The sequence below is a fragment of the Bos mutus genome, chromosome 3, assembly GCF_027580195.1.
Source record: "Bos mutus isolate GX-2022 chromosome 3, NWIPB_WYAK_1.1, whole genome shotgun sequence".
Classification (NCBI taxonomy): domain Eukaryota; kingdom Metazoa; phylum Chordata; class Mammalia; order Artiodactyla; family Bovidae; genus Bos; species Bos mutus.
Window position 1 is genome coordinate 49,797,873 of NC_091619.1, and position 14,533 is coordinate 49,812,405.

Consider the following 14,533-nt stretch of genomic DNA (forward strand, 5'->3'; position numbering starts at 1 on the left):
CATTCATCTTAACATACACTGACTACAGCTTTCATAGGATTACCTAAGTTTTAAAAGTGAGTTGTAAAAATAGAGTGGATGCCTTGTTATCTAGTACAATGAAGACTGATAGTTGTCTGGTTAATCAAAAAATTAGAAGCGAATTTTTTAAATGATTTGTCTATATCATATTCATTTTATTCTAACTTAGAAAATAAGTATGCATTTATTCACAAATCTTTGACCATAAAGCCAATCTATTTTTTTTAATGTGAATTCGCTGATTTATGCCTCTTATGTCTTGCAAAAACTACACTTATACACCTTGTCTATGATTTCAAATTCAAACTTCTCTAAAATGAAAAAAGAAGTTTAAAACTTTTTGAAGCAATCTGAAGTATAGAATCATTTAAGATTTTCATAATTTCCCCTCAAGTTTTTGTATTGTTTCATCTAAACTGAATTCAATAACAATTTTTAAAATGCCTCTCCCTTATTAAGCTTTCTAAAACATTCACTTTAGTTTTCACTGGAACAACAATTCTTTTATATTTCATGTATCATTGGTTTATATGATATATCATGAAGTCATGCTATCAAAATAAGAAATTCAAATGGCATCAAACAGGTTTGGGAATAAACTCAAGTGACTCAAGAGACACAAACTCAATGATAGGAATGGAAATGTTACAGATATACTAGAGAATGGCATCCTAGTCTCGAGAGTTCTGCCTACCATGTCAGCATGTTCTGCAGAGACCATGTGAAAAGCAGGTTTAGTCATGTTCCGTTAAGGCGCTTCTACTCTAGGTGACTTCTTTCCTTTTAGGCATCCACTCTCTCTGGCTTTGGTTCCCCACTGCAGCCTCTCTCAAAGGCCCATGGTACTCTAGAATCTCACCTCTTTTCTCTCTATTGCTCCCACATCTAACTTATTATTTTAAACCTTTTAAGAGATAGGGTTCACCATTTATCATTAATAAAGTAATTAATACTGAGAGATTCATAACCCACTTTATAGCATGATAAGTTGGAATTTTATTATAATTATTTCATTAATGCTCCCTGGCAATCCTAGTAAGGGAGGGAACAGCAAAAATTTTCTGCAAAGGGCCAGATAGTAAATAAAAATATAAGTACATTAGGTTTTTCAGGTCCCTGTTGCATATTATTCTTTAGGTTGGGCCACAGTTTGCCAACCTCCACTGTAAGATAAGGTAGAACAGACAACAAAATGCCTGCCTCTCAGATAGCTAATACATACTTTTAGCAACTAATGTTCACTGAATGCTTCAATGTGCCACAGTACCATGCTAAGTACTTTATGTACATTACCTGATTCAATCCTCACAGCCATCCTATGCTATAATTACTATCATTATTTCTTCTACAGATAAAGAATTTGAGACTTGGAGAGATTAAGTAACTTCTCAACAATTAATAAATGGTGCAACCAGAATCAAAACTCAGATTAACTTCTGAACTACTAAAGTGTATATACTTCTGAAAAAAGTTTTCAGCTGATGTACTCAAGAATATGGCCTTCCTTGTGGCTCAGTGGTAAAGAATCCACCTGCCAATGCAGGAGACTCATGTTTGATCCCTGGGTCGGGAAGATTCCTTGGGGAAGGAAATGGCAACCCACTCCAGTATTCTCGCCTGGGAAATTCCAAGGACAGAGGACCCTGGCGGGCTACAGTCCATGGGGTTGCAAAGGAGTCAGACACAACTTCGTGACTAAACAGCAACTCAGGATTATATAGCTAATTAGTCAGACTAGGCTTCCAAGTGGTGCTAGTAGTAAAGAACCACCTGCCAATGCAGAAAACATAAAGAGATGAGGGTTCAATCCCTGCGTTGAGAAGATCCCCTGGAAGAGGCAATGGCAACCCACTCCAATATTCTTGCCTGGAGAATCCGTTGGACAGAGGATCCCAATGGGTTACAGCCCACAGGGTCGCAAAGAGTCGGACAGGATTGAAGCAACTTAGCATGCACACACAGGTCTATAATAGTTAATACTGCATAGACTAAGGATCCTAAAAGATGATGCTGTTAAATTGTTGCACTCAATATGTCAGCAAATCAGGAAAACTCAGCAGTGGCCACAGGACTGGAAAAGGGCAGTTTTCATTCCAATCCCAAAGAAGGGCAATGACAAAGAATGTTCAAACTACCACATGATTGCACCCATCTCATACACCAGCAAAGTAATGCTCAAAATTCTCCAAGCCAGGTTTCAACAGTATGTGAATTGTGAATTTCCAGATGTTCAAGATGGATTTAGAAAAGGCAGAGGACCCAGAGATCAAATTGCCAACATCCACTGGATCATTGAAAAAACAAAAGAGTTCCAGAAAAACATCTACTTCTGCTTTATTGATTACGCCAAAGCCTTTGGCTGTGTGGATCACAACAAACTGTGGAAAATTCTGAAAGAGATGGAAATACCAGACCAGACCACCTGACCTGCCTTCTGAGAAATCGGTATGCAGGTCAAGAAGCAACAGTTAGAACCGGACATGGAACAACAGACTGGTTCCAAATTCGGAAAAGAGTATGTCAAGGCTGTATATTGTCACGCAGCTTATTTAACTTAAATGCACAGTACATCACGTGAAATGCCAGGCTGGATGAAACACAAGCTAGAATCAAGATTGCCGGGAGAAATATCAATAACCTCAGATATGCAGATGACACCACCCTTATGGCAGAAAGTGAAGAGGAACTAAAAAGCCTCTTGATGAAAGTGAAAGAGGAGAGTGAAAAAGCTGGCTTAAAACTCAGCATTCAAAAACCTAAGATCACGGCATCCGGTCCCATCACTTCATGGTGAATAGATGGAGAAACAATGGAAACAGTGACAGACTTTATTTTCTTGGGCTCCAAAATCACTGCAGATAGTGACAGCAGCCATAAATTAAAAGACACTTGCTCCTTGGAAGAAAAGCTATGACCAACCTTATTAAAAAGCAGAGACATTACTTTGCCAACAAAGGTCCGTCTAGTCAAAGCTATGGTTTTTCCAGTGGTCATGTATGGATGTGAGAGTTGGACTGTGAAGAAAATTAAGTGCCAAAGAATTGATGCTTTTGAACTGTGGTGTTGGAGAAGACTCTTGAGAGTCCCTTGGACTGCAAGGAGATCAGACCAATCAATCCTAAAGGAAATCAGTCTTGAATATTCTTTGGAAGGACTGATGTTGAAGCTGAAACTCCAATATTTTAGCCACCTGATGTGAAGAACTGACTCACTGGAAAAGACCCTGATGCTAGGAAAGATTGAAGGCAGGAGGAGGAGATGACAGCGATTGAGATGGTTGGATGGCATCACCGACTCAATGGACATAAGCTTGAGCAAACTCTGGGAGTTATGATGGACAGAGAAGCCTGGCATGCTACAGTCCATGGGGTTGCAAAAAGTTGGACACGACTGAGTGACTCTAGTGTCTTGAACTGACTGAAGGACACTCATCTCCTAACTCAGTGCTGACTTACTAAATTGTAGTTTCAGAAAATCTTCATTAAAAAAATAAAAATAATAATTTTATTTATTTTTGGCTGTCCTTAGGTCTTAGTTGCTGCACAGGCTTTTCTCTAGCTGTGGTGAGCAGGCTACTCTCCAGCTGCAGTGTGCTGGCTTCTCATTGTGGTGGCTTCTCTTGTGGAGCACGGGCTCTCAGACACAGGGACTTCAGTAGTTGTGGCACATGGGCTCAGTAGTTGCAGCTCCAGGCTCCAGAGCACAAGCTCAACAATTGTGGTGTATGGGCTCAGCTGCTCCATGGCATGTGGGATCTTTCTGGACCAAGGATCAAACCCATGTCCCCTGCATTGGCAGGTGGACCCTTCAACACTGACCCACCAGAGAAGCCTTAGAGAATCTACATTTTAAAGGGAGATTTGATAGCATCTTAACCCCATGAATGAAAGTCTGATGGTATAGTATCAGGCACTGAAGAAAAAAATAAAAAAGGTATTTGGAAGGGATATAGGATCTTAAGTGTTAGAAAGTTAAAATTAGGAAATCACTGCCCTGCTTTTTCAATAAAGTAATATGAGAGAATCTTAATTATGGAATAATGAAGTACAACAAATAAATGAGTTTAAAAATATAGATTAAATTTCATTAAGAAAATAATAGGATAATAATTGACACGATAAAATGAGAGATCAGGTGGATAATTTGAGGTAGGCTAAACCCTAAAAGAAATCAGTCCTGGGTGTTCATTGGAAGGACTGATGCTGAAGCTGAAACTCCAATACTTTGGCCACCTCATGCGAAGAGTTGACTCATTGGAAAAGACCCTGATGTTGGGAGGGATTGGGGGCAGGAGGAGAAGGGGACGACAGAGGATGAGATGGCTGGATGGCATCACCAACTCGATGGACATGAGTTTGGATAAACTCCAGGAGTTGGTGGTGGACAGGGAGGCCTGGCGTGCTGCGATTCATGGGGTCGCAAAGAGTCGGACACCACTGAGCTACTGAACTGAAGTGAACTGAAAGATGACAGGAGGAAATACAAGTAGAGAGAAATGCCAAGTATACAGATGGTATTCATCTGGTGATTGACAGCAATTCAGGCAGAAAAGTGATGTCACAGAAATCCACAACAGGAGTAATGTGTTGTAGTACTCCAGGAAGCAACACTCAGAAAAGCAGTAACTAACAAATGGGATCCATGAACTCTAATGAGTCCTTTTACTATAATCTCTCTGCCTGCAAATAAACAGAGCTCTCTTTTTCTCCTTTGAGCAGGAGAAAAAAGCTCTCTTATCTCCTTTGGAGATAAGCAAGAACTAAGATGTGGGAAGAGTGGAGAAGTAACACTGTGATGAGGGTAAGGCCTGTGTAGAGACAGAACAGTGTAGGAAGTCTACTGCTATCCCTTTGCTCCTTGGGTTGGGGAGAAATGCAAGTGATTCAAATCACCTTTCTCTGCATGTCCCACATAAATAAAGGACACTCAAGCTGTTGCTACTATCTATACAAAAGCTCATATCAAAGGCCTATTACCTGGATGATGACAGCAAACACTTACATGGTACTTACTACGTGCCAGGCATTGTTCAAAGTACTTTAAATGCTTTTAGTAATTTAATCACCATAATGACCCTATATATTGTTGTTTAGTTGCTAAGTCATGTCCAACTCTTTTGTGACCCCATGGACTATAGCCCACCAGGGTCCTCTGTTCATGGGATGTCCCAAGCAAGAATACTGGAGTGGGTTGCCATTTCCTTCTCTTGGGGATCTTTCTGATCCAGGGATTGAACCTGAGTCTCCTGCACTGGCAGGCAGATTCTTTACCACTGAGCCATCAGGGAAACCCAGTAATAACTCTCTAAGATGGGTACTATTATAATCTCCATCTTTGCTGAGGATGCTAAAACACAGAATGATTAAATAACTTCCCCAAATTCATACAGCTAAAGATGGTGAGGCTGGAATTCAAACCCAGGCAGACAGGTTCCAACACAGAACACACACTCGTAATTACCCAGTTATAAATGACTTCTTTAGCTTAGTTGTGCCACCACAAGCAAGTGACTGGCATCAGATCATCTTGCAGCAAATAAAGGACTCCAGGTATTGGGCTGTGGATCAAGCAAAAGTCTGAAATGTTGTGAGAATTACTAAAATGGTGACACAGAGTCATGAAGTGAGCCAATGCTGTTGGAAAAATAGTGCTGACAGCCTTGCTCAATGCAGAGCTGCCACATATCTTCAAGTCATAAAAAACACAATTATCTGCAAAGTGCAATAAAGGAAAACGAAGTATGCCTGTGTTTTCTGAACTACTGATATAATAATCTTTGAACTGAATAATAAAATTTTAGGTACAAACAGAAAAACGTTCAAGTTTGGAATAGGAAGGTAATCTTAGGACTTAGAATCTGTCACTTTAACTCATATAAGGGTGCCAACCAAGTAAGAGAACTTAAGCCAGATCTTCTTGAAACATATCCTCAGGAAATTGCCCTTCTAGTTAATATAAATTTCTTTTTTATCACTAGGTGAACAAAATAAGCCAGAAATGTAGCAAGAGCTGTCCTAATATTCTAGATGCAGCTATTAAAACAGTCCACTGTCAGGCAGTACACAGGGAGAAGCCAAATATAGACAGTGTTGGAAAACATAATGCAAATGGTCACAGAGTCCTGCTTTCCCAGTATGACAACAATAGTCCTAGGGTTCCATAAGTTTCAAGAAAAATCTGGCATAAAACAAACTCAAAGCAAATTAATTTTAAAAGTAAAATTGTGTTGTCGCTCTACACTAACCAAGAAGAAAGAAAGGCATGCACACATACCATTTGGGAATATGTATATTTATATTCCCACATATGGAGAATACAGATCCATAATACGGAAAATATATAAATAAATCTCTATCATACTCTGTATTTTACTATACATAATGGGGATTTCATAAAAAATAGGAAAATGTGTATATATATTTTAAAAATATGTGTTCTCAGAAAGAAGAATTCAAACTTTGGATGGCAGTCTGATGGAAACTGGCAGTCTTAAGAGTTTAGCAATGTACTTCAGTCAATTAAGTGGCAAAACCAGTATGAGAGTACAAACATTGCTACTGTTTGGCTTGGATTTCTGTAATCTAAACCCACTGCTAACTTCATTAAGGGCTGTGCACCCTTGAACCTACAAGACTGCTTCTAGCCTCTGCAAAAATAGTCTGTTTCTTCCTCTTCCGCAGTACCAGAATAACTTAACATTCTATTTGAAACACAAAGAGGCAGGGAGGGTAACTCTGGGTTCCTCAGCTTTCCAATTCTAGTCTGTTGTGAGGCCCAGCTGTACCTCTTTCCCTTGAGTTCCAAGAAAAAAAAATCTCTATTTCTTATTAACATCTTTTCTTTCTTTAAGCAGATTTTAGTTACTTACAAAAAAAGAGCCTGACCTAAACAGGCAGCAGGCTTTAATTTAAACTCTAAAAGCCTGGAATGCCTAAGCAACCCAATTCTACAGAATAATGGTTTTTAAAAAGTACACTGAAAAATTAAACCTCCTAATCAATGCTATTCATGAGAATCATCTATTTAGAATTAAAGACTTTGAGCCAAAATGCATTCAGAGAAAATGTCATTCATGTAGCAATAATCATTTTCAATACCATAATGACTATGAAATTAAAAACTGCATTTAATGACATTTTCAGTGGCTTTCAAATCCATTTTAGGCAACAGTATATTTTCTTCTAATGAAATCTTAGGTTCATACCCAATGCACAGCACAGATCTGCTCTAGCTGAGCATGTGCACATGTCTCAGTGGGTCATCTGTGCATGTGTGAAACTGCAGATAGAAAATCCTGTCTATGGTCCAAACTCTTCCCGTCAGAGACCTCCTGAGGCATCTCCATGGAACCTCTGCAGCCTATGTGAATCAGATCTTGAAAACCACTGTGCTAGAAAAAGACAGCCACCCTGACACTTTACTGTCACAACCAGAATACCAAATTAATCACATGCCTATTTACCTGTGAGCTTTAAAACATTTTCCGTCAACATAAATATCAATATCTGGGCAACAGTGTTTCACATAAAGCTTCAGTAAATCTTCTCCTAATTCAGATGCAGGTTCCAAGTCATAAATATCTTTAAAAGAGAAAAACAAGACAAAAAATAGTTTCTTTAATAGTATATATATTTCAAAATTTTGTATTCTTGTTGTTGCTCAGTCACTCAGTTGTGTCCAACTCTTTGCAACCCCATGGACTGCAGCACACCAGGCTGTCCTTCACTATCTCCCAGAGTTAGCTCAAACTCATGTCCATTGTATTCTAAAACTAGCAAAATGTTTTTCCACATGGTTATCTTGATTAGTTACTGAAAGAAAGTAACAGTGAGTGAAATCTTTAAGTGGTAAATTCAAAGTTAAATGAAACTTTAAAATCATCAATTCTTTCTGCTCTGAAATATATATTTCTACTTATACTTAAATGTAGATATACCTTTAAATATAGATACACATTTAAATATAGTAATACTATTATAAATTATACACCAAAATTGAAGCCACTTCACAAACATCTGACTTAAAAAGTTAAAAAATTTCCCAAGTTTGATATTCTTTTTCATCACTTAGTTTCTTCCTGTTTCTGTTCATGGATTTATGGCTAGGATGATCTGTGAACCAACAGAAATTCAACTAAAATCAATGGGACTTATAGAGCACTTATTATGAGTCTAGTACCATATACAGTATAGAGAGTCATAGAAAATATTTTAAGAACTACCTCTACTTCAAAAGATTCATAATTTAGGCTTTGGGAAGTGAAATATAAAACATGTATATATATTTAAAAAGAAAAATACTACATTGTATATTATAGCTCTATCAGTCCGGAAATTTTTGTTAGTATAACTGTTGAGGATGGGTCCCTGGGAACAGATTCCCAGTAACCAATTTACAAATGTATATATTTAGAAACCAGAATGCTAATGAGGTGACTCTGGGTTAAGGCCCCTAAAGAGCTTCAGGATGGGGGCTGGTCACCAGAAAGGACAAATATGTCATCAGGGAGGGGGAAGTTTCAGGCCCTTCCACATACCTCTAGGGAGGGAAAGGGAGCTATAGACTGAATTATAAAAATTCTTGAACAATAAGATTCAGGGAACTACTGGGTTGGTGAACATACCGACTTTTGAAAAGATAGCACACCTTGAGAGGGCATGGATATTTGTTCTGTATACCTTCCCTTCTCTACCCAACCCGCATACCTAGCCCTGTATCTTTTTCATTTGGCTGTTCCTAAATTATATCTTTTATAACAAATAGGTAAATATAAGTGAAATGTGTTCCTGAGTTCTGTGAGTCATTCTAGAAAATTATTGAACTTTGTAGGAGGGTGGTCATGGGAACTCTGAAATTTGTAGTCGCTGGGCACAAGAGTGGGTAGTAATGGGGATATGTCACCCCAAATCATGCCACTCTGGCATGAGGATTATTTTGAGCTAAAGGTACTTGAGAGGGAGCAGATGCAGGGAAAGCTATTTACATCCCCCAACTGCCTAAAAATAAAAGTAAAAAATTTTCCTTTTGTAAAGGAAATTTCCATGTGCAAAGCTATCTCCTTCTTAGGAAGAAACTATTCTCTTCACTTGACTATTATCTGTATAACAAGACAACCCTTATTTACTATACATTTTCTCCTCTCACCTTCCCATAACTTGCCTCCACCATCTAGTAGCCCAGAATGCCTTTCTTTCACTTAGCCTAAGATAATATTTTGTTGTTTAGTCGATAAATTGCATCCAATTCTTTCTGTAACCCTGTGGACTGTAGCCCACCAAGTTCCTTTGTCCATGGGATTTCCAGGATAAGAATATTGGAGTGGGTTGCAATTTCCTTCTCCAGGGGATCTTCCTGACTCAGGGATTGAACCCACATCTCCTGCATTGCAGGTGGATTCATGCAGTAGGATTCTTTACTGCTGAGCCACCAGGGAAAGTCAAGATGATAAATAACCCTCGATTATCTAGCCATCTTCTTGAATCTCCTTTTTTTGGTGAAACTCTTGGTGCAAAAATAAGTGATGAAAACCATTCTCCCCCCTCCTGTTAATCTGTCTTATTTAAATTTAATTCTTAGGCCAGTCACAGAACCTAAGAGGGTAGAAAGAACTCTTTCCTCCCCAACAGTAGCCTAGGCACCTGACTTGCGTTTAACATCTGAAGTGGGGAGAATATTGCAGCATTAAGCCCTTAACCTGTGGCATTTATCTGTTGCTAACTCTGGATAGTTACCATTAGAATTGAACTGTTGGATGCCCAGCTGGTGTTAGGAGAATTGGTTATGTGTGGGGGAAAAAAAAAACAACCCACACACATTTGGAGTCAGAAGTGGTACCCAGAAAAGAAAACAACAACAACACACAATTACAGAAACCCAAAACTGTTCCTCAACCTGAAGTCATCATTCCATTCTACCTTAAACTTGCTCTGTTCATACTCTTTAAGCCTGCAAAATAGTACCACTTAAATGCCTTATGAATAAGGCCACCACATCTCTTGGTTTGCCTGGGGGCATTCCAGTTAATGCCTGTTCCCCTAGAATAACATTCAACAGCAATGATAATTTTTCATTTTTTACTCTTTCAAAAGAATCCTTGTTTGGACCACAAAATATAAAGTCATCCTTTATATAATAAGGCTCTTCATTGTCTGTCTTCTGCTTATATATCCAGGTTCATCCCTTACTGTGACTATTCTTATCCCCTCCTTTACTCTAGACCCACAACAAACCATGCGTGGTGTTCCAAATTTGCTATGTGCCTGGTTCTTTGCCTCCAGGAGTGTCGTTTCCTTTGCCTGGACTACTTCTTCCCTAAACTCTCTATGTCTGGTCAACATCTGCTTTTTCTTCAGGATTCAGTTCAGATATTATTCCTTCCACACAGCTTTCTCTGAAGGCCTGTTATTCCTTCCATGTAGTTTTTTCTGAAGGCCTACGTCTAGGTTAATGTGCCCTATTTGAGTCCTTAACACACTTGGTACATAACCAACCTGATTATACCTTCTCTAAACTGCAAAACAGTAACACTATCTGTTTTCTTCAATCTTGTATCAAATCTTTTGTTCAATCTTTGTATCAAATCTTCAAAAGTTGGTATTTGAATAATGTGCTGATTAGAATGGCATTCCAGGAACAAATAGCAAGTATAAAAGCACAGAAGTAACAAAATACAGTTCTTTCAGATGAAATGCCAAGTCAGTAAGAGCAGAGCTCAGGGGGTGTGAGGGGTTGTGAAGATAGGAGGCAGCAGAGTACTAGGCGGCAGTCAGTTCCCCAAATCCCCTTATACCATGGGAAAGAAGCTGGGATTTATATTAAGGCTGTGGGAGACTACTAAAGAATTTTAATAAGGCAAATGCCATGGTCAGGCTTGCAATGAACAAATTTTGTTCTATACAATAGAAATGGAAGGTGGCACAAGAAGTCAGGTGACCAGTTGAGGTTCAAATTCTCAAAGAAAATAGCAACTTACTGAAATAAAGAAATGGCAGGAGGATAAAGGAGAGAAGTATTTAAGAATATTTAGGAGGCAAATCAACAGACATGCTCATGAATTGAATGAAGGATAAAAGAGTAACTGAGAAGAAAGATAGTTAATATAGGGAATTCCCTGGCAGTCCAGTGGCTAGGACTCCATGATTCCACTGCAGGGGGCACGATAAACCTTATGCCAAAGACACATAATCGTGGGGGCAGAATCTACCCCCTTTTAATACTTACAGTGCAATAATAGGAAGGAATTATTAAAGTTCCAATGCCATTATCAGTCTTGTTTACTAACTTTTAGTCCTATAAGCCAAAGCATCAATAAATGAATATAACTGGAAGGTATATGATGTCCTGGAGAAGGGAATGGCAAACCACTTCAGCATTCTTGCCTTGAGAACACCATGAACAGCATGACAAGGCAAAAAGATATGACCATAAAGCCTGCAACATTAACATATATTTTATATACATTTTTCTAACACAAAATTTGGGTTGGTAGAAGTGTGGGAAACAATATAACACATGAATTTGATCCCTGGGCTGGGAACAAAGATCCCGAATGTCACATGGTGAGGTCTAAAATAAAGAAATAAAAGAGTGTATAAAAAAAAGGAAGAAAGAAAGATAGTAATATAATTAATATAATTCACATTATGCAGTATTTAAAAGAAGAGCAGGCTGGGAAAGGCAGGTGATTAGATCAGTCTGACACAGGTTAAATTTTGAGATATTTATATTTAGAGGTATATTTAGACAGATATGTCTGGTCAGTGGTTGGGTATGAACCTCAAAAAAAAAAATTAAAGAGGAAGTGCTGGTGAAGGAGACTGAGCAGTGACTGAGAGGGAAAATCCAGACAGCACAGAGTCAAGAAGACAGAGGAAGTTTCAAGGAGGGTGGCACGGACAGTATGGAGGATGGCAAAGGACTTTATAAGATGCGGCAAACAAGTGTCTATTAAACTGATCAACATGGGGTGGGGTGGGGTGGGATTTCCATGGAGTGATGGAGGAGAAAATAGATAAAGGCAAGGGGTTGAGGGGTAAATGAACTCTTTCCATCTACACTAAAAATCTGTTTGGCCACTTTAATCGGCTATTGTGGGCTCATGGCAGAGTTCTAGGCTAGAGGCAAGAAAAATGGGTATCGAATATCAGCTTGGTCAACTGCCCCATCTGTGTGGCCTTAGAAAGTCCCTTATACTCTCTGAGCCTTACTGTCCTCATCTATAAAATCAGTCTGTAACCACTTTCTTTGTAGGGCTGAGACTAAATGAGATAGTTTAAAAAATGAACAGATCTATCTCAAGCCTAAAAGAGGCATGCATGCATGCATGCATTCATTTACCATAATACAATATGGTGACCATATACAAAAGAAACCTAACTGAGCTTAAATCAGTTTGTTTTTATTGTTGCTGCACTAAACATCAGTAATAAAAATCTTTTAGTTAACAGATACTATCATGTACAGTCAATTCAACTGTAACACATGTTTTGAAAACATGAGTTTGATCCAACACAACTGACATATTAGGGAACAATTTTTGCATAATGGGAATTTTTCCTTTCCTTAGGTGCAAGGTAATCCATAAGAAATACTAAGTCAATGCAAGGAACTGTATCCAGTTGGACTGAGCCATGAAAGAATATACATAAAACATAAATACCTAAGACACCTACCAGAAACCTCAGTTCACCCATGCCTACTCATTTCTGGTGTTACAAATTTCCATCTGATTTCAGATAACAGCTGCTGGGAGACCATTTTCTATGAATATTTTTGTTTTTGTATGGTCTGTCCTTTCCGAGCAGAGCACTGGCAAATTTGGATCAAGGGTGATTAAACAACAAATACATCTTGGAAGTTAGAGATAATGAGATGCTCCAGAAAGATTCAGAGACTATCCTCTCCTCAAAATCATTTCCTTACATTCCTACCTTCCCCTCACCAGACAAGATTTATCTACCTTCCAAAGTAAAGGTCTCTCCCTCTGTGGAGGAGGATGAGCAGGTCTGCCAGCAGCCTATAAAAGTCTCATCAAGTTGGGGTTCCCCTCCTATGGTGCAACTCCATTGCATGTGAACAGCAGGTAACATTAAGCCCTCATGGGAACTGAGGGTTGAGAAGTGGTTCTGAGATGCTCTATAAGTAATAAACAGTTTGTTCTCTTATCCAAGGCTCTTGAGTCTCCTGTTGGAATATCTACTGTATCTATATCTACATCCTTAAAATACTCCTTCCACCAATTCACAGCAGTTCACAAGCTGCAACCCTTTTGACACCCACTTCTACAAACAAACTAGACCTCTTTTTCAAGGTCAAATGCCATATTTATTGTAGTATTTATGTATTGCTGAATCATTTAACATGGATAAAACTATGTTCCTAGTTTTTTTAGGTTCCGATCTTTTAAAAATGTGTCACGACAAAATGTATTGGTGATTTTTGTGTTGCATGGAGTTTTTTAAGGAACGCATACATTGTGTTAGAACTGATTCTACAGTGTGCTAAAGCTTTTGCTTGTGTAGATTAGAATAAGAGTGAAAATATATAGAAGCTTAAAAGGAAAATTGTGAATTATGTCTGTATTTATTAACAATAACTCCATCTCTAATTACTTGGGAAAACTGGCAGTAGGCCATATTATTATTTCCATTCACTCATAAATTATATACTTTCATTTATACTGACTTTCATCTACTTATAAAAAAATGTTCAACAGAGCTGATTTTTGAAGTATGTTTTTCTCTAAGTGTTTAGAATATAATTACTTTCATGGCTATAAAAGTTTATAAAAATCCACAAAAAATACCTCACCAGTGGAAATTACATTTTCCTCTTTGCTGTTGATATCTTTTGGAATTTCATGTTTCAGAAGAGAATGATCAGATGATCTTTTACTTAAGAACTCTACAGATAACCTTCTATCATGGTCAGTACAATTTCCAACACTGAAGTCACATTTCTTTTGTGGTACTCCACTTTCCACTATCTTTTTCCTAAGAATTTCTTCTTCGTAGCTTTTTATATTTCTGTTTGATGAGTATACAATCCTAAAAGACAAAATGCAAAATATTAATAAAAATAACGTTGGTTATTCTTAAAACCTCATTTCCCAATGTGTGGCTTTCATAGATAACAGCCACATAGTTGGAAAATCTTCTTAATCTACACTAAAGAAAGGTCCATCTAAAATAGCAGGAAGTTTGGAAAGTAGTGTATAAAGAAACAATGTTAAAAAGGAATGTGTAATTGCCAACAAATTATATAACCTACATGAAATGGACAATTCCTAGGAAGGACACACACTACGAAACTTGATTTAAGAAGAAAGAGTATCTGAATAGACAAATAACAAGTAAAGAGATTGAATTAGTATTCAAAAACTTCTCACAAAGAAGGACACAGGACCAGGTGGCCTCCCTGGTGAACATTACCAAATGAAAGAAAATTAATTAATGGCAATCCTTTACAAACTTTTCCAAAAATATAAGACATAACACTTAACTCATTATGTGAA

At 38.0% G+C, this 14,533-nt stretch overlaps 1 protein-coding gene across 4 annotated transcripts in view; it reads right to left on the reverse strand.

The window, feature by feature from the left end:
• BTBD8 (BTB domain containing 8) overlaps positions 1-14,533 on the reverse strand; it is a 96,192-nt gene that overhangs the window by 58,041 nt on the left and 23,618 nt on the right. For 2 of the 4 annotated variants that reach the window (XM_070367692.1, XM_070367691.1), the window contains exons 3-4: positions 13,831-14,066; positions 7,484-7,601 (exon numbers count right to left, since the gene is read on the reverse strand). In XM_070367692.1, coding sequence (XP_070223793.1) covers positions 7,484-7,601; positions 13,831-14,066 — 354 coding nt within the window. Of the gene's footprint in view, positions 1-5,481; positions 5,523-7,483; positions 7,602-13,825; positions 14,067-14,533 lie in introns of those variants that run through there. The other 2 variants (XM_070367693.1, XM_070367694.1) reach the window with 2 other exon arrangements.